Source organism: Solanum stenotomum, chromosome 11 (assembly GCF_019186545.1).
Source record: "Solanum stenotomum isolate F172 chromosome 11, ASM1918654v1, whole genome shotgun sequence".
In the NCBI taxonomy this organism is placed as follows: domain Eukaryota; kingdom Viridiplantae; phylum Streptophyta; class Magnoliopsida; order Solanales; family Solanaceae; genus Solanum; species Solanum stenotomum.
Window position 1 is genome coordinate 2812073 of NC_064292.1, and position 24902 is coordinate 2836974.

The following is a 24902-nucleotide window of genomic DNA, read 5'->3' on the forward strand; positions in this document are numbered from 1 at the left end:
CCATCCAGAGGCCAGCAAGATATTATATTTTTTTATCAGACAAGTTTTTTAATGTTCAATTAATGACCGAAAGAATTGAGTCGTTTGCCTCTTTTGAGGCATTGAAAGGTCACTATCAATGTATGACATCAAATAAATTAGAGTAACTTTGGTCCTAAACCTAAAAATTGTAAAAGAATCAAATTTACAAAACTAAAAAGGTGCTTTTCATTTTCTGTGGGCGACAGAGGATTGCAAGTGCGAAAGGACTACTGCTGAGAACTTGCCTATATAAGATAAATCTAATACCTGTGGAAAGTATTAGGTCGTAGAGCATGATCCAAATTCTGCATTCCAAGGTTATGATGTGTACTCCTAAACTCATTTTCCCTGCTTGCTCCTGCAATGCACATGCTATTTTCTGTGTATTCCCAGCCACTTCTTATCCGAAGCCAGGGAGGTACTAACTTGGAATTATTAAACTTTTGCTTCCTAAAGTTTTTCCTTCCCAAGTTATGAGACTCACTGGCTCTTTCACAACCAGGTTGGTTTCCATTGCCATCCTGAGGCTGGTCTGCTCCAGATACGCTTGGAGGATTTTGAGCTAAGTGACTAGGTGAACAAGTACCCCAATCTTCTCCACCATTTTGAGGCAGCTCACTAGCAGTAGGCACAAAACCTCTTCTATCACAGGGATATGGAGGTAAAGGAGGAAAGGGATGGAAAGGTATTCCTGGAGCAACAGTCCAAGCATCAAATCTTCCCTTTTGATGAGAGCCAAATTGCTGTACCTCGGAAAATGGAACTCCATAAGAGACGGGCAACCTTGAAACGAACCGCTGCTGCAAGTGCCCCATAACAACTGGCTGTGGATGTTCTCCGCAATTACGTTCTTCGGTACTGTAAATAGCTGTTGAAGAATCATCAGATAAAACCGTACAAGCCTTAATGGGGACTGAAAATCCAGGAGGAAATTCATAACCAGGAGGAACATCATCATCTAGGACCTGCTTCTGGTCCTCAGCTACATCACTCTCATTTCTTGGATCTGACTTTGCTTCAGCCTCTTGATCCCATCGACTTTTACACTTACGTTTCTTTGCCATACACGCTTCCCCAATATCAGAACATGAAGCAGAAGAGCCATCAAGCACACCACCATCTGCTTGAACAGATGCAACTGTTGAATGGCAGGTATACTCAGCTCCTTCCGAAGGTTTACAACCCAAATCGCACCATTGATTTTGTGATGCTAAACACCTATTGTACTGTGAACCAGAATGTGTGTTGATACGGCAATCATCTCTATCAATACAAATTCTTTTCCTGAGAGGTCTGAGAATCCTATCTCTAAAGTTCCTTGCAATTTGATGAACCTGACATACAGTAAATCACATATAATTTGTCACCTAATCAATCTGAATAAAGAAAATTTTGAAACAAAGTAACTGACTGAAAAAATATCCCTACAATCACACTATGGGTATAACTCAAAACATAGATCAACAGCAAAAACATAACAAGCATGAGAACAATCTGCTTTGTAAAATTAAGGGAGACAGTAGCATACACAGAAAGTCAAGATCAGGCAGTAACAGAATATCGTGCACACAACCTTCCTAGCCCAATAGCTAATATCAGCATAAATAGGACATCCCTTAACAAACTATGATCTTTTCAGGATGTTCCGTCTTCATTTAACCAAAGCTCCATCTTTCCTTCCTATCTTGCAAGGATAATTGAGATGCTAGTCTCTTACTTACCATCATCTTTAAATATAGATGATTTGAGATTGGAAAATCAGTAGCCTTAATCATTAATGCAAAGGAACAAGGTCAAAGATAACAGGAAATAATCTTGTCCCAGTCTAAGACATCAGAGATCGATCAACTTCCCTCGTAGCAACAAAGGTGAGCCCAAGCTTATGAATGCTTCACCAGAATTTTGCATCTGTATTCTGTAACAATTCTTTTGGTACTTGTTTAGGCCTTGTCTAACAGTTACTTGCAAGTGGGGACATTTGTTCTACTTTTCCTTTACGTTTCACTTCATTTTTGATATATTAGATCTCTAGCGAAGTATGGTTATGAATTAGTTGAGACTTGAGACTAAAAGAGAGCAGTCTTCCTCATACATGCACAAAAACCTCAAGCAACAAGCACAAACAGAACCGCAAGATAACTAAGAAGAAGTTCAATTTCATACCAGTACGAAATCTCAGTTCTCAACTATATCCAAGTATCAATTCAATGCAGATATTTTGCTGGAAAAATTAAAAGGAAAAGAACGTGGTTCTAGAACTACTTGATGGAAACAAAAGACCTGCTTAGTAATCAGAAAGCAGTACCTGTTTGTCTTCGTGCTCTGTCAATCCCAAAATTGAGCTCCTAAGGCTGCAAAGAGGCAAAAACAACTCTTTCAGAAGTAATTTCAAATCTGGATATCACTTTAAAAGGCATAGACAAAAGTGAATTTTAGAGAATTATAACAAGCAAATGTGGGAATATTTGATAGGCACCACATAAGATGGAAGATGGAAGATGGAAGATGGAAGACACAAATCTAGAGTAGTCAGCATTTGGAGAGATGTTATTGCCATAATGGTCAGAAAGCATGTGGCACAGCTGTCATCAGTGTTAGCAACCATGCGTGTAGTATATTGTACAAGGGCAAGATAATGAACTAAGCATGCATGCAGGAAAGGTAGACACAAAAATGGATATAGTGGAGGAAAGTGTTAGAATGTCAAGTATCAGCATTATATAGTGAAATTACAATGTCAGAAATTATAAAGTTTGTTATGGTCTAGCATTGAACAATTAAAAAATGGGGTCGTTAGGTTGACAGACAAGTGTGGAAAAGATGGTAGGAAATATAGAGAAATCCCACAACTGTGGGATTACACTAGGAATCTGCAGGACGAGATCCAACAACTGTCGTTAGAATTTGCTATTTATCTAATTATGGAACTAACAAACAGTATACAAGACAAGATCACATGGTGTATGCTATTCATAGACAACATTGTGTTAGTGTCAAAATTAATTTGTGTATGCTATTCATAGACAATATGGTGTTAGTGTCAAAATTAACGAGGATGTCAACCAAAGGCTAAAATAGGGAGCACTTCAGAAATAAAATATTTTAAGAAGCGTGCAAATAAAACAAATTATTCATTGAAAGTTTGTCCAACACAATAAGAATGAAAATTGAATGAGAGATGAAAATCCAACAGGTCAAATTAGAGGGAAAAATGGAGGAGAGCCACAAGAACATACGCAATCGGAGGGGATATTCAGCAAAGAAAACGGCAGGTTTTATAGAACAACTTAAAGGAAAACGATGTTATATAGGAGGGAGTGTTAGGTCTCTAAGACCCAACATATCCACAAGATGCATGCTGCAGATATGTGTGAATGTAGGTGAATATGTGGTTTCATAAGGTGAAAAAAGATTTAAAAAAAATGATCGCAAACAACAGAAGATGCAATCAAGGCACTTATATGATTAAATTAGAGAAGGTTGACTAAGATGATCTCATCATGATTCTAGTCCTACATAGACCTAATACACCCGACTTCAAATGTGAATGGTGAGTGGGAGTATTACAAGGGGAAAGATAGGCCTAAAAAATCACATGGAAAAATATTGCTAAAAGACCAGCAATATCTCGGAATCAACGCAATCTTCTTTTGAGATATGGGAATCCATGCAATCTTAATGTAAAGAACATAAAAAAGGTAAAAAAATTACATAAGCACATACCAACTAGTTGAGATTCAGGTTCAGTTATGATGATACATTTACATTAGGTTCAGTATTTGCTAAGAATCTTTCTAGTCCATTTAGAAATGTGTGTCCGTAAAAGCTGTAAAGAACATCAAGATCTAAAGTAATTGAATGTAGGAATTAAATTGGTCCAAAGCAACGATGTGGATAGCGAAAATTCATAGAGAATCCCAAAGAGAATGGAATAAGGTGTAGTACTAGTTACGGTTGTAGGTTCATCAACATTTCCTCTTTTATTTATTTTTTATTTGTATAATGTCCCACATCGGTAATATAACAGCATTTTAAGAGGATTAATATGGAGAGCCACTCCATCAACTGTTTTGTAATTTTAGGTTGAATTCTCATATTCTTCTAACTTGGTACCAAAGCTAACATTTGGTAGGCTTGTTCTCACACTTGTAACCTCATGCTGAAGTTCCCGTGTTAACCCTAAGATCAAATCACATTTGACGAGTCTAAAAATCAAGTTACAAGTGCTGAGGCATGTTGGAGACACATTATGTATCACCAGTATAACGACATTGAAATAGGTAGCAAGCCATGGACTAATACACACATAACATTTAGGTTTTGGGTTGGATGTTCAAATTCTCTTAATAATATTTAACTATGTGAATGTCATATCTAAAAGCTTAAACATTTAAAGAGCGAACACTTTTGTAGTCTTATATATTTATTTATTTTAGGTCTAAAGCACACCCCTAAAGTGTGGGGACAACTCTAGGGCAAAATATGTGAAAGTGTTTTTTAGATGAAGAATATCACTTAACAAGAGCACTAACTAGCCCGTATACCAAATGTACTCCAAAAAGTAGAAAATCTTACAAAATGTAAAAATATTTGTTTTTTGGATGGCAATGAAACCGAATTGAGGATCTCAGCTATTTTGGTGTCATGATTGTGTATACCCACTCATTTAAAAGCTAAGCTGCCAAAGAGGAGGTACTTGTATGGTATAGTTCAGGACTACAAACAGACAAGAAAGGGAATTGAACAGATGATAAGCAAATGAAGGTGAAGATATGGCATGCGACGCATAAAATATATGAAATAACCAAACTCGTCAGTATTAATAGGCACGTTATTGCCTGCAGTTCTAAAGAAACAAACAGCTTAGTTCTCTAGAACTTCAAGAAGAATTGGCATGTTTAATATCAACATATACTAATTTGGTGGACAATTTGGAGGGAGAGGAACCAAAGGTGTTTTTTTTTTTTTTTGAAACTGGCAACTTTTGTCTATATATCCACAGGTATACTACAACAAAAGTGTAGTTCCCCTTCAAAAGTGTTACAACTTACAGAATAAAATAGTCTTAGTCTAAACTGCTGCCTATAAACAATCTAGCACATCAAAGATGTCTTCTGTCCTAGTTAATATATCTTGTTTACACCAAAAATAGAAAAGAGCTAAGCAGTCCAAAGGTGTTTTGAAGACAAGAGCATCTCTTTCCAGAAGCTGAAATGAATTGTTTAGTGCTTTTTTTATTTTTGGTGTATCCATGAGTACCCTCAAGAGGCAGCGGACATAATTAATGTTTTAGACAGTTTATGAGGGATCTATGTGGTAGGATTTGCTCTTTTTACTACTACTGTAATACTGTAATTACTACTTTAGTACACTTTTGGTGTAGTTCCTTGTTTACAATAGATATGTTAACTGATTTTAAAAAAAAAGGAACTTCAAGAAGAAGATGCATGCATTATTATTCAAGGGCAAAGTAATGAACTAGGCATGCATGCAGGAGAATCAAAATGAGTTGTGGAGGAAAAAAGATGCACACAAATGGATATAGTGGAGAAGAGAGAATACAAAAGCCTCTTCCACAATAATAGATCAACATAAGTTGTCCCAATACTCCTTTATTTTCACATGTTAAACTTGATAAAAAATTTCTTAGACCGGAATTCTTTTTATATAATTTATTTTCCTAGGGTATGGAAGATCAAGGGGATTATAAATGTTAATCTTTTATCAGAAAATAGGAGAATAATATTATTAACGAAAGACACTGCACCAAGTGATACAGCAGAAGTCTCCAGAAGACACGCAAGAAAAAGGACAACAGAAGATCTTCAAAGATATACCATATCCAAATACCATTAAGGATAGAAAGACACAATAAACTGTGAAGGCTCTCTGAACCTTCCTACAGAGTCTTCTAAATGTCACAAAGTACTCCATCCATCCCACTTTATGAGATGTTTGATGTTCCTAAGAGTTATAGAAAGAAAGAAAGACTTTTGGAATTTTGTCAGGTATAAAGCATGCTATAGACATTTATGTGGCTAGAAAATCATGCCATCGAGGTAAAACTAGCAAATTTATAGCTAAATTGTTGCTATATATAGAAAGGTGTCATCCTTGTTCAAACATAATAAAAAGGAATGTGTCACATAAAATGGGACAGAGGACTAGTAGTCATGAACATCATAAAAGTTCATCGCGAATAAAACATATGTAACATACTCATCATATAACATACTCCTCATATATGGAGACGAGATGATATTCCAGTAACTTTTCCCAGCTTTAGAAATTTAAACAAAATCAAGATTCAACTCCAACAATTTGGAACTTCCAATATAGTGGCATATAAATATTGTAGTTGTGAAACCTTTGTTTCTGCTACCATTTTTCCTTAATGTAAACAGTTGCACTTCTGTAGTTTCTAGTTTAGCCCTCGCATTTTATGGTTACACCGTAATTCATATTTGGGTTTGACATTTGAGTTACTTTTTAGATCATTATCACTGCAGGAAAAAAAAAAAGGAAACTCTACCCAAATATCATATGCAGGCATGAAATCCACACAAACAATCAGAACAGAAGTTAGAAATATTCTATATTAGTAACATCTGCTAACCTCTGAACTCCAGCTCTAGATGTGCCTCCGTTAATGTGCTCAGGAGAAAGGATGTCTCTTACAGCTAGATGCTCTAAGACCTGTTAAAGTGAGTTGACATATTGTGAAACCCAAAGCTCGGTATGATAGCAATGACAAATAACAGATCTGCTACGCATATCAAGAGAACCCTCTGTGGAAAAGGTTTAGCCAAGAGAAGACCTCATGTAAGACAAATGGGTACAAACAAAAAGGAGGTGACCTAAGAAGCCACTAAAACATTGCCCAATTACATATTGACGTATTTCTCACTCAAGTTTTATGCTACAACATCTTAATGACAAGAAAGACAATCTTCTTACGCATTCAGGCCACCACCCATATTGCTGCTTTTGTTAATATGCTTGTGTTAGTTAAAGAAGAGATCTTGAAAGGAAAAACTGTTACCTCTTTAATTCTAATGAGACTTGGTGAAAATATTGAATCTCCAAAGCCAGAAAGGAGGAAGAGAAGATTACTACTCCCTCCATCTCAATTTAAGTGTCTTCCCAATTTAGTCTGTCCCAGCAAGAGTGCCTCTTTCTATATTTAGTAAGTTCTCCAATTCCAACATTATACATGGAAAGTTTTGAGACCACAAGATTTAAAGGGACTACACACATCTTTAATTTAAGATCACAAGATTCAAAGTCTCCCTTTATTTCTTAAACTTTGTGCCCAATCAAACTAAAACACTTAAATTGGGACGGAGGGAGTAATTGAATTAGATATGTGACATTGGGTTTATGCTCTTCTTACTTAGTGATGGTAACCACTTCACATTGTTTTTATCTGTCTAACTATTCAATGATTTAAATATATTGTTTCTGATGTTAGAATGGACAAAACACAGAGAGTATATTTATCTGGTATTTCATGTTTATTTGTAAATTATATTTATATTATCCTACCTGTTCAGTGACTAAATGCCTTTCTTTAATATTTATTTTTTTTAGTTAGCAGACTGAACTACAGTGATCATTGCATTGCTATGTTAGATAGTTGAGATCCTCCATAAGCTGCTAGCTATTTGATTTATGTTTATCTGCACATGTGCTAAGAGTCACATCTTAAGAAGCTGCGCCGGAAATAAATAATTTATCAGTAACATAACTTCTAGCTCAAGCACATTCAGACCATGAGCTGGTGCTAAAGCTCATATACCCGTATAGCCTTTAAAATTCTCATACTTCCAAGCTAACTACTCAATCAGCAGAGCAGAAGTATAGGGCTACAGAATACTACATTACCTTCAGCAACTTTCTAAGAATTGGAATCTTATTGAACTCCCTCCTGTATCGCTTCATTATGTTGTGTAACATCTGTAAACCTAACAAGCAAAAACAAAAATAGATTCAACAATCAGTATATTTGAAAATAGAAAAGGCCAATGCATAGCAAGCACCAATTTATTACCATTTTTGTTTATAATATCCATCAAAACTGTGCGTGACTTAGTTTTCAAGATTGCATCAAGGATCATAGAAAGGTCCCGGTTGCTGCAAACAAATAAATGCATAAATTAACAATTATGTAAATAAGAAGTAGCACCAGCTAAGAATGCAACTCTTAGTACAACAAAGAGTTAAAAAGGCTTGCCATGTGTTACCTCTGGATAGCTTCACCATTACAGTCATCCCCTGAAGCAGCAGTTAAAAGGAGGAGCTTCAGGTAGCACCTGGACGCATCCTGCTCCAAGAAAAGAGAAATGTAATAATAGAAAGAAAAATGTAGATTACTGTGGATTAGGCATGCATGCATTTACACATATGGCAGAAGTTCAAAAACAGGAATGCTTTCAGAATATTATAGTAGGACCATGAAAATCTAGATGAAGAGGTTACTAAGTAAAGGCTGAGTTAAGAAACTGGAAATGCCTGAGAAGATCAAAATAGGACCATGAAAATCTAAATGGAGAGGCTACTAAGTCGAGACAACACTAAGTGGCCAACAATGATGAATGATGATCCCTCATCACCACCCACTATATGAGCACCTTCCACCCCTCCCTTTCAACAACTTTTTGGCCTATTCCCCCTCGATGAATTACACCAAAGAGTCTGCACCAAAGTGCAGCAGAAGAAGAAGAAAGGAGCATTCACACAACACACCACAATGATTAATCACGAATCACTCAGCAAGAAAAAGTAAGTACAGATTACATCATATAGCTTTTAACAACTCACCTTGCGTTTGCTTATTCCACCATCATGATCCAACAACTCATTAAGTTTCTCTTCAACTGCAAATTCAAGTAAGAAAAGATAATGTAACAATACTCCACAACCTGCAGATTCCAAAACAAAATATAACGATGATATACCTGCTTCAAAATGACCATGTAAGGAGCCATCTGGAGGTTTCTTCAATCTAGGTTGTGGAACTTGCAATTTACTGTCCACATCAGGCGATGATCTGGAATTCACAGCGTAATTCCTCTGTTTCCCCTTCTTCACTAAAGAAGATTCACGCGAAGTTTTCACAAACAGACATGATTCGTGTGTCTGTTTCCCATTGCTGGATTTTGACTTCTTCAAAGACTTGCTAACCACTGCATCAGGAGAAGTTATCTCCAATGCCTGTGCGGAAGAGATAGAGTACTTCGCAACTTTTCCAGCTACCGTGAACCCTTTTCTCACTCCAGATACGGTTTCACATATATCTTTCAATGACAAGGATATCTCAACAGGTTCAGTAGAAGAATGAGACAGACACTCTGAGGCTTTAAGTGCTGCACATGTTTCTGCCTTTAAAGCTGATGCAGGAGATACATCAGGGAAGTTCTCGCTTTCCTCTCTAACATTCAAGCTAACAACAGCAATAGAGTTGCCCAAATTAACTTTTTCTTGACCCACAAAACTGTTGATATCTGTTTGACAGGAAGTCTCCTGATTTTCAGCAATTAATCCATCCAGTGTGTTTTTCTTTTTAGGTCGTTTCCGTTGGATATTAATTTTAGCACAATTAATAGTACTTGTAGCACATGTAATGTTGTATTCTTTATGATCCATTTTGGCATACTTGGGCAGCAACACAGGCTCAGGATACTCATCATCCGAATCCTCCTGAACAATCACTTCCGCATCCAGCGGGTCACCACCTATATAACCCCGACAATTAGGTGAACCACAGACACACTTTTTTACTGCAGCCCCAAAGATTCGGACAAAATTGTAGTCAAATGTCACCTCTTCACCCTGATAAAAGAATTCAAAGCATATACCAGTTGGAAACATAATAGAAACAAACCAAAAGCACGTATAGCTAGTATTAAGACGGAAATTACTCCAAGAGAGGATTCAAACAGGTATAGACTATAGTAACTGTGAGAAATATAGGAAAAGAATATTATTGAATTGTTGTTTTTACATTATTACATTGAGACCCTATTTATAGACCCTAGAATACAATCCTTTACCAAGTAGGATACTATTTAGTATTCTTATTTCTATTTCTATTCCTATTCCTATTCTAATAGGATTGTATAAACCTATTCCTATTCTTATAGGATTGTATAAACTTATTCCTATTCTAATAGGATTGTATAAACCTATTCATATTCTAACATGCCTACATAGGAAACAACTGAAGAAGCAAAGAAGTCCAGATAATCTGTGGGATAACCATGTCTTAAATTCCTCTACTGATGAAGACACCTTCATTCCCTCAAGCTTGTTCTTCTACAACAGCTCCGCCCCCCCAAAAAAAAAAAAAAAACAGGAGAAGGAAACCAAAACGCAATACAATAAATATTTCTCTCACAGTTGATTATGTTGTTAACAAATACCCCTCGTCTAGAAAGAAGACACTAGGTTTAATTTATAAAGTTTGTCAAGTAGTTTTCCACATAACAGGATACCTTTGTTTCCTGCATGAGTCCAATCAAAAATTTCTCAACACCAAATTTGACAGCTTTGTCCCCTACACTCCCCCTACCGGAAACAACAGAAGTTCAAAGAAGCAGGCTGAAAGCAGAAAATGACAATTGTGTCCTTACTGGCCAGATCACTTGCTCTCCTGTAAAGGAGAAACCCTTCGAAGGTAAGTATTGCCTCCAAGATCAGCATGAAAGAGAAGTCAGGGTGTTTAACTCTAATATAGAAGTGGTATATTTCGCGTTTGCAACACTGAACATACTATCCAAGAGTTCAGCGTTCATGACTATTGTATTCTGATTCAACATAGCTGAGAGCTATTTCTTAAGAGTTAGAGTAATCATGTCAATCAATGTAGTAGTGATGTTAAGATAAAAGAATAGGAGTGTAGAAGTACAACCAGACTTCTGGACTTACGATTACATCCCTCCGGTGGACTTCTTCCACCGGAATACTATCTTCTTTCTTCTCTTCCTCTCCTTTCTCCTCCATTATCCCTTCATTTTATCACTCTGGGCTTCTCTTTTTAGATGTTACAAGAGAGTATATTTCAGATCTCGGGGGATCTTACGACATCACGGAGCCAAGATCAAAAGCTGAAGGTTAGAATAATTGGGTTGAAAGTGCTAGGCACCATATACGAGAATGGTTCTTAGCAGGGGAGCTCTTGGTTGGATATGCAAGAGGCTAGTGTCCAGATGTACATTCTCATTCTTTTGCACTGAATATGTCCAATGAGATTGATGGATTTCTTTGACTACTCTAGTGGCTCATGACTGGACTAGTTCTTTTGGGTACTTTATATATACGTTGACATCCCCGAAATTAAAGACTTCTATTCTCATGTTGATGTCATGGTCTTATGTGAAAGTTGTTTTAAAGCTTTTCTTATAAACGTTGAATGATGGTGTGGACTGCCCAGAGTCCTTTTGCAAGTTATGTGACGGAATGGGAACATCCTGATCCATATGTATTTACTGAATTCTTCACAATTATGAAAGGTTGTCTTGTTCGGCAGGGGTAATCGAGTGCCGGTCACGTGACCCTGAATTTGGGGCGTGACAGTACTTATCATAAATTCAGGGCTTGATTATTGCAACAAAAACACCCATTACAATTTTTTTCAATCCGTTATGCTGATGTTTGCAGTTTATTAGATGTTAAAGAGCTCTGAACTACTTGTATACTTGTTGGAAAAACATAAAACTAGAACAGAGTAAGGGCTAATAGAGGACACATTTTCTTTTTGCTATATGCAGGTCATTTAGGATCCTGTGAATGGTCAAAACCAAGTAAGTTGGACTAAATAGAAAAACAGACGTTACCTTCTTTATGTCCCTAATAGCAAAGAGTCCTATGCAGACCTCTCCATTCACAATCCACTGTTCAGCAAATGAAAGGAAGTTGAGTCAAAACATTAATACTATTGAAACATGCACTCAATACTTCCATGTAAACAATTGAAACATGCTTCCGTAATTGTCTATTGAAACATGCACACAAAAATGGCTATGGAGATTCAACTTAGAAAACCACATAATCTGGAGAAAGTTCATCACCCATAAATGTGGTATGTCAAGCCAATGGACAATAAAAGTAGTCAGATCCACCAATGGTACCAGTTTATGGAAAACAATCAGGAATTATTGGCCAGCTTTCAACAATAGAATCTGCATCAAGATTGGGGATGGCCTAAAAACTGATTTTCGGGATGATATTTGGACAGGTCAAAGCTCTTTGAAGAACCTTTTCACTAAACTTTACTCTATCAGCTTAAAACAACAAACAAAGGTTAATCAGATTTTGGAGGAACAAGGATGGAATCTGAATTTTAAGAGATCTCTAAATGACTGGGAAATTAAGAAAGTAACAAACTTGCTAGACTCTAGAACCATTCAAGATCACCCCTGAACTACAAGACAAACCAAGTCGGAAGCTAAATAGCAAGAAAATCTTCTTACAAAATTACTTAGTGGCTTCAGAATTGACTATATTTGCAGCAAATTAGGAGCTAACAATATGTACGCTCCACCTTGGGGGGGACTGTTAATAATTAGAAAACTATTTATATTCCAAGAACTCATTCCTTGCATATATAGGAAATGTTTAAAATCTTTGTACTTGTGTATATCGGAATAGGATAATCAGTAATTACTTTCCTTTCCTTTTAGTATTACTTGAATACTTTCCTTTACTTTCTTTTTTTTGGATTACTTGTACACACTATATAAACCAAACATGCTTGAGGGAATAATCAAGCAATTCATTCTCATCTTCTTTTACAGAATTAAATGCAGAGTGCAGTTGCCAAGCATATTCACCTTTTCGGTACGACAATTAGGGTCACAGCTATGATTGATGAAACGGCCCAAATTCCCCTTAGCACATGCATCAATTACCTGAAACAAGAGGCATAAAAAGGACATTACACGATAAGGTGAAAGAAAACAGAAAATTACTGAGTCTATTATATACACCAAGTCATTACAAATTTGGACATATTGACCGTAGAATGAAAACGGTTCAAAATAGATATACATACCAAAGTTTATTTCCTTCACACTATAAATCCATCAATAGATACATATACCAAAATATCTATATCCTTTACATTACAAATCAAGCTATATTAAACACTTAACAACATTAATATCTGTTAATTAGAGATATCAAGGTGAACTGTTATACCTCGCTGCCGTTAAGTGTCATGAAATAAAAATGCTTATGACACTTCAACGCATACTCCTTTTGCCGAGCCTCATAAACATGCATATCCAGCACCTAGGAATTTGTAAAATTTAAAGCTATAAGTCGATAATATTTCAGCAACACAAAGCAAATCATGCATAGATACATATCATACATATGAAGAGGACAGCTCTAGAAATCAAATAAGAAATTCTAGACAATCTTTTGATGAAAATAAAGCAAGCATCAATGACATTAATGGTAAGATGATGTGAATTTGGATCAAACTTACACCCAAGGAATTGAAAAGAATTCATAGTTGGAGCAAGCCCTGGCGCTGATGAAAATAGGAGAAGAGAGACGGAATTTATAAGAAAACGAACAATGGAAGGAGATACTCCTTCAGGGAAAGAATAGACAACCTAGAAGTACCAGAGTACCAATAAAGGTCGTGGCAGAGATTTGGGAGGAATTAATGATTTAGATGATTTCTGAATGACATATCTTGGAAATGGCCCTTCACCTCTGACCATGATGTTGGAAGTTCAAGTACCAAGGAGAGAAGTGGGAATCTCCTGGGTGGGGCGCTTAGGAAGTGAGACTTACCATATCACAAAAAAATAAATTTCTGAATGAGCTAACCTACCACCAGGATTGATGAGGAGAACAGAGAAGTAGCAACTGCCAAAATGAAAAATAAGTATTTGGGATTGATGTAAATTAATTGTATACAAAAGCAGGAAGGCCAAAGAATCAGAGGTCTGCCGGCCACCGATAGAGATGCCCATTGGCAAGAAGATCTTCAGTCATTTGCACTATTAGTGAGAGAAAAACATCAAATCCAAATATGGATTGTGGAATCCAGAAGAAGAAGCTATGAGGAACTTTATGAATTGTAGACAGATGGCCTAAACAAGATGTGAAATATGTCCCAACCAGCCTTAAGATAGATCATGGGTGAGTTAGACAGATAGGAAAATAGCCAGAAACAGTTGAAGACTCAACCTCTAAAACACTACTTGAATCATATATTATTGGAGTTCAATGCTGGGAAAATCAGAGAACTCTCCGGTTAGAATATGCAACACTGTTTGAATAACTTGAATCAAATAAGATAAAGCTAAAAATTATAAAGTAAACAGATTAATAATTTGAGTAGGTAAGCCCCTTGGTTACGTTTTCCTCTCTCTTTCCAAACAAAATAGTGTACAAGAGTTTGATAAGGTTCAAAAACGGAATTCATAAAAAGCCATAATATATGAAGGGATGAAGGCAGCATCACTTAAGGGTGCCCTTATAACTGGAAAGACAGCAAAATGAAAAAATAATGCAAAGACGACTATAGGGAAGGGTGTGCAAAAAGATTGGGGAAATCGGAAGATGATTCTTAGCTCTCAAAAAGCTAAAACAATTCAGGAGCAGCACAGGAGTAGGATTAAAGAATGGAATAATTACAGTCCAATGCCATTAGGTGATCTAGTTTATAAAATATCCCGCATATGCATAGATTTTGTAAATTTAAGTAAAAATATGCATTATACATAATCAGTGTATAGGTTTTGTATATTTCAGCTAGTGCCGCAATTAAGGTTAGCCGAAGGTACATATGGGTAAGTATCCCTTTTTAAAGAACTATCATGACATTAATCATAACAGCTGTGAAGGAATATGTCTGGGCCCAAAGATGTATTGACACAAAAAAAGAGAAAGCTGTGTCAATACATCTTTGGGCCCAGATATTCCTTCACAGCTATTATTGACACAAAAAAGAGAAAGCTTGGGAGATTTTCATCAATATAAGGGGCATAAGTTGGTCTATGCCAGGAAACATGAAGGAAGCTTTGGCATGTTGGAATCAGGATGGAAATCAGCCAGGGCACAGGGAGAGATGGAAGATTGTCCCAGCCTGCATTTGGTGGACTATTTGGCTGGAAAGGAATCAGAGATGTTCAGAGAACAAGAGCTGCTCTATGGAGAAGATGAAGCTGAATTGTTTAGCTCTTTTCTATTTTTGGTGTAAACATGAATATCCTCATGAAGATGAGGATATCCCAAGTATCTTAGAATACTTTATGAGTTCATAGGAAAACAACAACACTTTTGTATTTCTGATTGTAAGTATTAGTGTAATACGTCCTGAGTATTCCTTTGTTTATAATACAAGTTACCTTTTCCCAAAAAAAAAAAGGAGAAAGCAATTTAGCTTTAAATGATGAAAGGTAGCTCCTTAAGGAGGGGAACTGAGGGGATATCATCGCGATTAGATAAAGCAAGATCCAGGAGCCTAATATGACAATCAACAGACATTAGCAAGCACATTGTGATAAAGAGAACTCTAAAGGAAAAAAAAGGAAGTTCCAAGGCCATACTTGAACACAAAAGAATTGAAATTTGGGGTGATTTATGATACTAGAAAGTCCAAGACTAGAGTTCTGAACTAAGTTAAAGGAAATTAATTCGTGTAAAAGGAGGCAAAGGGGTTCTGTTTTCTGCAAAAGAAATAAGGGTGTTGATTTGTTTTCCATGAAAAGATGCTGATGGGTTTACCACCGCAAATTGGTGATTTTCCAAAAAAAAAACAATTTAGCTACTAATAGCATGGTCATCTCTTAACTTTCACAATCTCTTTTCTTGGGAAGGGGTACCCACCCAGGGGAGGGGGTTAGGATAAACATAAAAAAGTTTTGGTATTTTTTAGGCTAACATAGGAAAAAACTACATATGATTCCAAATATTGCACTACTGTGTCCACTTCCAGTAATTCCCATAACTGTCTCCAAAATTCTGTAGAGAAGATATCTCACCTCTCCAACATATTCAATAAGAAATTGCCCTTCAGATACATTGTCGAGAAGCTGTAGGCCATAACCCTTCTTTCCATATTTAAAGCACTTCAATTTAGCATAGTTGCGTTTCTGAAACTGCAAGCAGTATATGATAGAGATGATACAACTTGCAGGATAAAGCAATATACAAAAAAAAAAAAAAAAAAAAAAAAAAAAAAAGAGTAACCCTTTGCAAGTTAAAGAACCTGTTGATTTGAACAGAATTCTCCACAAGGACAAGTCCCTTTAGCACACTCTATATTGAGAATACGGTTCAGGCATCCGTCTCCACAGCCCATTCGACCATCTGAAGGTGGCTTGCAAAGGCAGACCATGATCTGATAGGGAAGGACAACAGAATGAAATAGAAATTACTGAAAGCACATCAGAAATCATAAGTTGATTGGAGATGAACATGCAAATACTTTTTGTAAAAAGGTAGGTTCAAGATGATCATGCAGATACTCAAATAAGCAGCAGTTCACAAAGAAATAAGTAGGGACAATGGAAGGTGTATGTTCCTTAGGAGATGTTAGCCCAAACATAGAGCCAGCCAAGGGCATGGGGTGTGTCATATAAGTTAATTTCATGCAAAACAAGATCAAAAAAAACCTAATCATGTCAGTCTTGTAAACATTGTACATCACTTGATATTTAGTTCTACAAATGGATTGCTTCTCTAGAGGTTGCTGAAGAATCTTCTCAAAACCCAACTTCTATCAATTGAGTGTTGAAACTATATTTTCCTCACCCATCTCAAAATGCTTTAGTTAATGTAAGTTCATTTCTTTACTTTAGAAGTTATCCACTGCTCTAACTATTAGAAGAGAAGATGTAGACCTGGTATCATGATAATGGACAAGAACCCCTTCTAAAAGACATCATTTTAATGAACCCCAGAAGAACTGCATGATACTTCCTTCTCAAACAATCATTTCCTTTCATTTTACCGCAGAAATCTACTTCACATAAACCATATCTCCACATAGTATCATAGCCGGGTTGAAAATATCAGCTCAGAACATCGTAACCATAGCGGACAACAAATTACCAAGATTTACAACAAGAAAGACTCATAGTATACACACCAATTAGTTGTTTAGAGGACCAAGAGTTACTCATATACGGCATTTCTTTAAACAGATGTACCTGAATGTCTCATTGTAGCCAATAATACACCAGTGCCCACACAAAGTCACGGCCAAGGAAAAGCAAAGGAACAGGGAAAAGATGCATCAATTAGAGGCCAGAAATAACAGAATTTATGCATTTTCGGAAGTTTCATTTGGAAAAAAAACTCAGGACTTAAATAACAGAAACCCATGAGTTTGGCCTAGTTATGTAATACGCGTAGGTACATTTAACTACCAGATCACATCTCAAGAAATAGGTAAAATCAAGCCTAAATCCCTCCCAAAAGAAAAAAAATTAAGTCCAGAAAGTTAACAACAGTAATATCCATAACTAAATTGCAGTACCATAATCACTGAAACATCACTTTCTTATCGCAAAATCAAATAATAAATTATCATCCAGGAAGTAAGATGATTCAAATTTGCGAAATGGTCACCTACAACACCAAAAATGTGATTTTATTTGTAAATCAGCCCTTTCTGATGAAATTCCTTCTTTTAAGGCAATAGTCTTCTGCTAAGAATAAGTCACAACTCACACGTTAATTTCCGATAAACCAAGACACTTAGGTAATAAAACTTTTAGAGTTTTTCTTTTTCTCATGATTTTTAAATTCAGAGACAAACTTTGTCTAAAAACACTGAAATTATAACGCCTTTATGTTCCTCTATATTTTATTCTTCAAATGAATGCCACAGTGTATTTGAGGCAATAATGCAGACTTGATCAGGCATCTACCTCATCAATAGGTTGATTTTTGCGGTGGCGATGCAGAAACAAATTTGACTTGATCCGATTCCAAGATGATTGATGAGCCACTGCAACAAACATAAAGAAGGAAAATAATCAGACTAGTGCAAGTTTACTCTGAGATTATGTGCCCAAAGACAATACCAGTGCCATTTCATAAGTACAATTGCTAGATAGTAGATACCAAGTAGATTCTTCTGTCCTGATCCATTCGAACTCAAGTGTGCACGAGAAACATCTTCCTCACCAGAGCCATCTGATATTTCCAGCTCAGCATTGATTTCTGAGTTTGACTTCTCTTGAGGAAATGAGCAATCAGCAAAAGCTCTATCCAGATTGTCCTTACAAGTCCTTCAAAATCGGTAGGAGACTACAAGCCATTAACTCTTGAAACCAAACAAAACATATCATGCTTTGGCAATCACAAGTGCTTCCATCCATTAGTGAAAACTCAATTATTAAATCAAGATTATCAACCTCCCCACCCCACCCCTTCTGACAAATTGCTTATTACGACTAAAGGAGCTAATGGTCATCTGATGCTTAGTTTTAACAGATCCACTTAATTCTGCAGAAGCAATATGAAACCATCACCTCAGTGTTCCGAAAGCAAACAGCCAGCAATGCAGAAGAATTTTGGATGCACTCAAATGATAAGTTTTTATAAGTCAATAAACAAGAAAGGGAAAATTTTCCAATATTAATAAAATAACATTAGCTTATCAAAAAGAATAAGTAAAAGAACAAAAGAAAGGAAAGTAAGAGAGACACAATAAGTTGCCTATTTGGCCAAAAACAGTTTGATAAGCATGCCACCTCAGGATTTTGTTTTCAGTAATATAGCATGTCACCAGTTACAATGATCTATATTCTCTACAACTAAACTTTACATGTGAGGCAAATTCTCTCGGCAGTAGCTTAAACAAGTGAGTAAGTGCAATGCCCCTTCATCAAGAATAAAATGGTGTAATTGTTTACGTTAATGGATTGAATCCTTACAACTTGTGTAAGAATAAAATGGTGTTAATTGTTTAGCTCTTTATTATTTTTGGTGTAAATAGGAAGTGCTAGCACAAACAGAAGATATTTTGATGTTTTAGATTATTTGTTTAAAGAAGAGTACAAACAGAAACTCTAGTGGTAAGTTGTAATACTTTTGGAGGGGGATTACAATTCTGATGTAGTATACCTGTGGATATACAGTTGAAAAGTTACCATTCTCCAAAAAAATGGAAATAAAGAAGTATCACTGTAACAGTGCTTTTACAATGAAAAGAGCAGATATACAACAAGGCTCCTACAGCTTTAAGCGAGAAGCGACCTCTAAGTAAACCCCACAAATTTACAGAAAATACAAAGACTAACATATAGGAGATATAGTGCCTATACCAATAAAAATCTAATTGACTTTTTCAATCTAAGCATGCATAGGTCTAGAACATATAGAATCATAGCATCTAATCACACAAAGGAAGGCTAACTTTTATGGTGACCCACAGAAGCTAGGGAATGGATCTTACTAGTTTTTGAATTACAGCAGGGAAATATAACGCATGCATAGACACATAACAAACACATGCGAGTGAGCGCACACATGACACATAATTGGGAAGTGTGGTCTAGCCATAGTCCACCAAGAAAAAACTAACTGGAAACAGAAGAGTATACTATTGGCACATCTGTGATCTGGAGATTAGGTGAGCATATATCACATACCATCTGCAGTTTGTTTCTTCAATTTGATCAGCAAGCAAGGAAGGTATACGCCTCCATTTGAGGCAATCATCACACTGCACCCAAGCATTTCTTGGTGGCAAGAGACGCTCACCTATCTCACTCTGCAGAATATCCATGTTTGAAATGCCTCCATCTAAACTTCTCTTTTCAAAGACAACTTGTCCAAGCTCAGATGCTATTCCATTCTCTACAACATTAGTTAATATAGTCACTGAATACTACAATGTACCAAGGTTAGCTTACATAAATTGAACTTTAAAAGCTCAATTTTATTATTACCGAATCATCTGACAATACCTGTTCCTGAGTGCTGTCTCACTTCACCTAAACACTCAACAGGGTCACTTTTGTGCTTCACGTCATGCATGATGTCTTCCTTTTCTTTGTTCCCCTTCTTTTTACTACCTCTTCCTTTTGACAAATTTGGGACTTCTGGCCTGCACTTTCCTGATTCCTTCGATCTCCCTTCTTTAGACACATTTTGCTCATCAGGAGAGGATACCAATTTCTCTGACAACCCTGACTCTGGAGACTCAGTGCCAACACTGGAACAATGATTTCCCTCTGGATCACTTTCAGGATTTGAGAAAGCACACGAGATTCCCAAGCTTGACACTCCTGAACAACGAAGTAGTTCTCCTGAAAATATCACAGTGCTGAACATGTTGCCCGTCCCATTTCCAGCTGTAGTTAAAACAGAAGTATCGGAACAAGACAAACCATCCCTTTGTTTTTCTCCGTGCATGAGATTCCCAAATACTTCTGCATTGCTCATACTTTCTGGACTAGGCAAATCTTTCACCCCAGAATTGGAGATCTTTGGGAGCCTCTCTTTTTTCCTTCCTTTTTTACAGCTCTTCTCATGCATCCTCAAAATTGGAGCATCCACAGGAACAGCACATGGCTTAGACAAAGTCAAATCATGAAACTCTTCTGGAACATCAATTGGAGTATCAGGAATTAGGTTGATGACTTCTGAATCAGGTGAAGTTCCAGGATCTGAGAACCTGTTATTGATCGATCTTCCATCCTGGGAAGGTGACTCAACATGACAAACTAAAGTCTTAGCAGCTAGATCTTGAACTGCGCTTTTTTCAGGTTGGCATCCTTCTGATAAAGAAACATAGTCATTATCCAAATTTCCATTGCAACCATGGAACTGCACACTTAGCACCTCCTCTCCAAACCTATCATCAACTTTGCTGGCAATTTTGGGCATTTCTTTCAATTCTTCTCTAGCATTACAGTTTTTGTTGGTATCATTATCAATAAGAGGAATAACATCCATCAGACAATGTGAACCAAATTTCACCTTCAAGGAAATCGGGCCAGTTGGAATGGAGCTTTTACCCTTTGATTTCCGTGACTTTCGATCGATCTGCTTCTTACCATGTTTCTTATTTCCGCTACCACCTTTTTTTGCTATTCTTAAATTTTTCTGCTTCCCCGAAGCTATCTCAAGCCTGACATTACGTTCTAAATATTGCACCGTATTTTCTAACAAACCCCAGACCGAAGTACGAGCTTGTTTACTGAAATAGCTTCTCCTTTTTCTTGTAATCTGCAAAGAACTAAGATCTATGGATGTTTTTTTAATGGCTATTCTCCTGCCATTTCTTGCTGGTACTGTAGCCAAACTCTGGCTTAACTTGCTGTTGCGCCCACTCCTTCTCCGAGGAGCAATGCATGCATTGTCAGGGCATTCACTTTCAGAAGCATTATCAGTTTCTACAGTATCTTTGCCTTTATCATCCTCCTTTTGTGACAACTCAGTTATGCTAATTGAGTCAGAAACATTCTCCAGAACATCAGTCCCTGAAACATCAAGTGTGACCGCATCAGCAGATCTTATCTCAAAGAGTTGAGGTGATTGCAAAGAGACAGATAAGTTTTCAGTTGTGCAATTGGGATCCATGGCATATGTACTCTGCCCAAAATCGCAGACATTGTCTGCTGTTGATATCTGGGAAAGCATAACAACAGTTTTACAGCAATGTTCAAAGAAAGCATAGGCCCCAATGATAATTCCTCCTTATACCAGTACAAGTCAAGAACTAACTGCCATGCAAAGATATGCTTGCATCAGAAATTCACTGAAGTGATCTGTAAGAGCAAATGATAGTTATATTAATTAGAAAAGCATTCATAATCTTCATCAAACAAGTCTTGAAGTAATCATACACATAGAAATGATGGGAATTGTAAATAGAGAGGAATTCCCACCAAATTAGGGGGAGGGGGGGGGGGGGGGGGGGGNGGGGGGGGGGGGGGGGGGGGGGGGGGGGTGTGCTATAAACAATAAAGATGTCACAAAACATAGCTATGATGTCAAGGATATAATCAAGTTACCAAGTATGAGAAGGAAGAGTGAGCTATTCTGTTTTCTTTCTTAAATGGTAGTAGGTGATCATTCCATTCCACCACTAGGCCTCACCCTTGAGGGCAAGTCAATCACCTACTACTACATTGCATGTTTGCAATAGAGTTATGGTTCTAGTCTACTCCATGAGATTAGTTCGATGACAAGCAGTTGGATGTAGAAAGAGAAGAGTTGTGGAAGATTGCTCATCTTTTAGTTTTCGACTGATTAGGAGAAAGAAAAAAGAGAATCTTTTAGGATACAAAAACTCCCTAGTGAAAAGTTAATTGCTTTCGTTTCTCCACTTATTCTTTTGGTCCAGAAAGTATGCTTCCTGTATCATATAATGATTAAATCTCGTGGAGTCTGATGTAACAGCGTACTTTGGTAACGTATCACTATCTGGGTGGAACATTAATGAAATATTTTGAATTAACAGAGAACCCGGTGCATACACATGCTAAAGGAAGCTTCAGCAATTAAACAGTGCATAACCCAATACTTACAGATCTGCTAAATATTAATTAAAATAATGCGCCCAACACTTTCCAACACCCACCCGACCTAAAAATACTGTTGAAACATCTTGCACAAGCACATATATACAACTTCAAATTTTAATAAAATTTTTGTCCTACACTTATTTTTTGTGGCTAGCTGGGACTAAGACCTAGCAGAGTCAATAAGCTAGGTGTTCTCCAATCTGCATAACCCGTGGCAGCAGAGTTACTCACTGCCTCTACGGACTAGAGGGTGATCACCAAGCCCATTAAAGTTGAGATGATCACTTACTACATTGTGCTTGATAACCGAACGCCGGAAAAACAAAAAAAATGCTTAGTTTTAGTAAACGGAAGCTTAATGCCGGCACAGATAACAACGCGTATGTACAGGGAAAACTGAAAAGTAACACAGCCCCGTTCTTTCCCCAGAAAATCCCGAAAGCGAAAGAGTAGATACAGCAATAAAAGCAAACCCTAAGCAGCTAACATCAAAATCCCTAAAATCAAAGCGCCAACGCCAATGCAGATACATACATATACCTAACTGCCACAAAATCAAAAAAAAAAATACAGAAAAAGGAAGAATCAACAATAAAGATCATACCTGATGAAATTGAAGAAGCTCTTGAGGAACAGTAAGAAGGCCAATTCAGCAAATAAACATACAAGTATCTCTCTAGGTTTTTAGAGAGAGAGAATGGATATTTATTGTGGCGTTTTCTAGAGAGAGAAAGAGGAATCACTTTGGGTCAGCAAACGGTTTTTAAGAGTTGGCGAAAGAGAGAAAGGGCTCCGGCGGAACTCATTTCAGCTTTTCTTCACCTTTTTTTATTTTATTTTATTTTATCCGACTATTATTAATATTAGGCTCTAAATACTGAGTAATTATTTTCTGAAACACCAAGTCAACCTTATTAGTTTTATGTTTTTTAATATAAAATTCAGATAATTAAAAATTACTACTCCTATAAAATTATACTCTAATATACTTTTATAGTCTAGAATATTTTGAAAAATATCAAAAGACAAAGATGAATTAGTAATACATTCATGCACGGATTAAAATAACTAGTAAAACTTTAACATATTACTCCTTTTGATTTTTATTTATTTGAAATTTGAAATGCATTGAACGCAATAATTTTGATCATAATATTTGATAAAATTATGTTTTTCTCCAATAAAGAGTAATCAATATTATTGATATATTTCTGGAATAGTAAATGTGAAATTAAATTATAGTAATAAGTTACTCTTGACTTTGACTTTTTGTAAAATTAAAGTAATTAATGTATCGAGATAATAATTATTTAAAGTTTTTTTTATTTTTAATTACAGATTTTGAAGTTTAAATTCTTTAAAGATAAAAACTACATATTGAAAGTGCTATTGTTAACGATGATGGTCAATGAACGTACATGCAAATTCGTATATAGATATATTATAATGTGGATATTGAATACAGATGAAAAAAATATGTAAATTCGTATTTAGACCTATTATATGAATATCGGGTACAGATGAAAGAAAAAATGTATAAAAGTGACGAATGGACTTTTTTTAGTACAATGATTTTTCTGTTTGTACTTCTTTTAGCATATGGGTGATTCAATGACACATGGCATATTTAGGGATAGTAATATCTTCACCACTTTTTTGTTTTTTTTCCTTTTTTTGTTTTAGTTTTGACCGGTAGCCAGAAAAGGTTTTGATTTAAAGGTGTGTTTGGTATAATGAAAATATTTTTCATTAAAAAGTAGATTTTTATTTATTTTTAACATTTTATTAGAAATTAAAAAATTAAAACTATTTATATGTTATTTAGCAAAATAATATGAAAGCGAAATGAAACAAAGAGTGGAGTTGGAGAGTAGCAGGGGTGGAATGATCAAAGGATGGGGATTGGGTAGGTGAGAAATGACAATAAATTTAAAATGAAATTTATATAACTTGTTTTCTTTAATTTCATTAGATAAGTCATTTTCTTTAAAAAAAAATTAACATCTTTTAATCAATTCAAACATAAAGAAAAATTTTAAAATATTTTCCTACGTACCAAACACACCCTGCTTGTTTTCTTTTCTGAGTTTAATAATGGAATGTACTCTCAGCTTTGACCCAAATCATTGTTTGATTTATAATCTTTAAAATGAAATGATAATGAGGCGGGACAGATTAAAGTAACATATAATTAGTATAAAAATTATATACTAAATTTTAAAAAAATGTATATGTATATAAATATATTTATATGGTCATAAAATTGATTAAAAATTAAATTTTTAAATATTTAAGTTTTCAAAAACTTAATTAAATTACTTTTTGGATTTTTGAGATTTATTACTCAAAAAAAATTATTTAAAAAACAATAATTAA

The 24902-nt window shown here is 35.9% G+C and overlaps 1 protein-coding gene across 1 annotated transcript; it reads right to left on the reverse strand.

Moving 5' to 3' along the window:
• Positions 1–23337, reverse strand: LOC125843832 (histone-lysine N-methyltransferase ASHH2-like). The gene is made up of 18 exons (XM_049523041.1): positions 23131–23337; positions 19962–21767; positions 19644–19851; positions 18112–18278; positions 17916–17995; positions 16250–16381; positions 16023–16139; positions 13219–13311; positions 12852–12929; positions 11856–11912; positions 8979–9852; positions 8842–8897; positions 8265–8344; positions 8072–8154; positions 7906–7985; positions 6638–6717; positions 2327–2372; positions 1–1355 (listed from the first exon to the last, which is right to left on the reverse strand). Exons 2-18 carry the CDS (start codon positions 21637–21639, stop codon positions 282–284), a joined length of 4983 nt encoding a protein of 1660 aa, XP_049378998.1. The 5' UTR covers positions 21640–21767; positions 23131–23337; the 3' UTR covers positions 1–281.
• Between the last annotated feature and the right edge of the window lie 1565 nt (positions 23338–24902).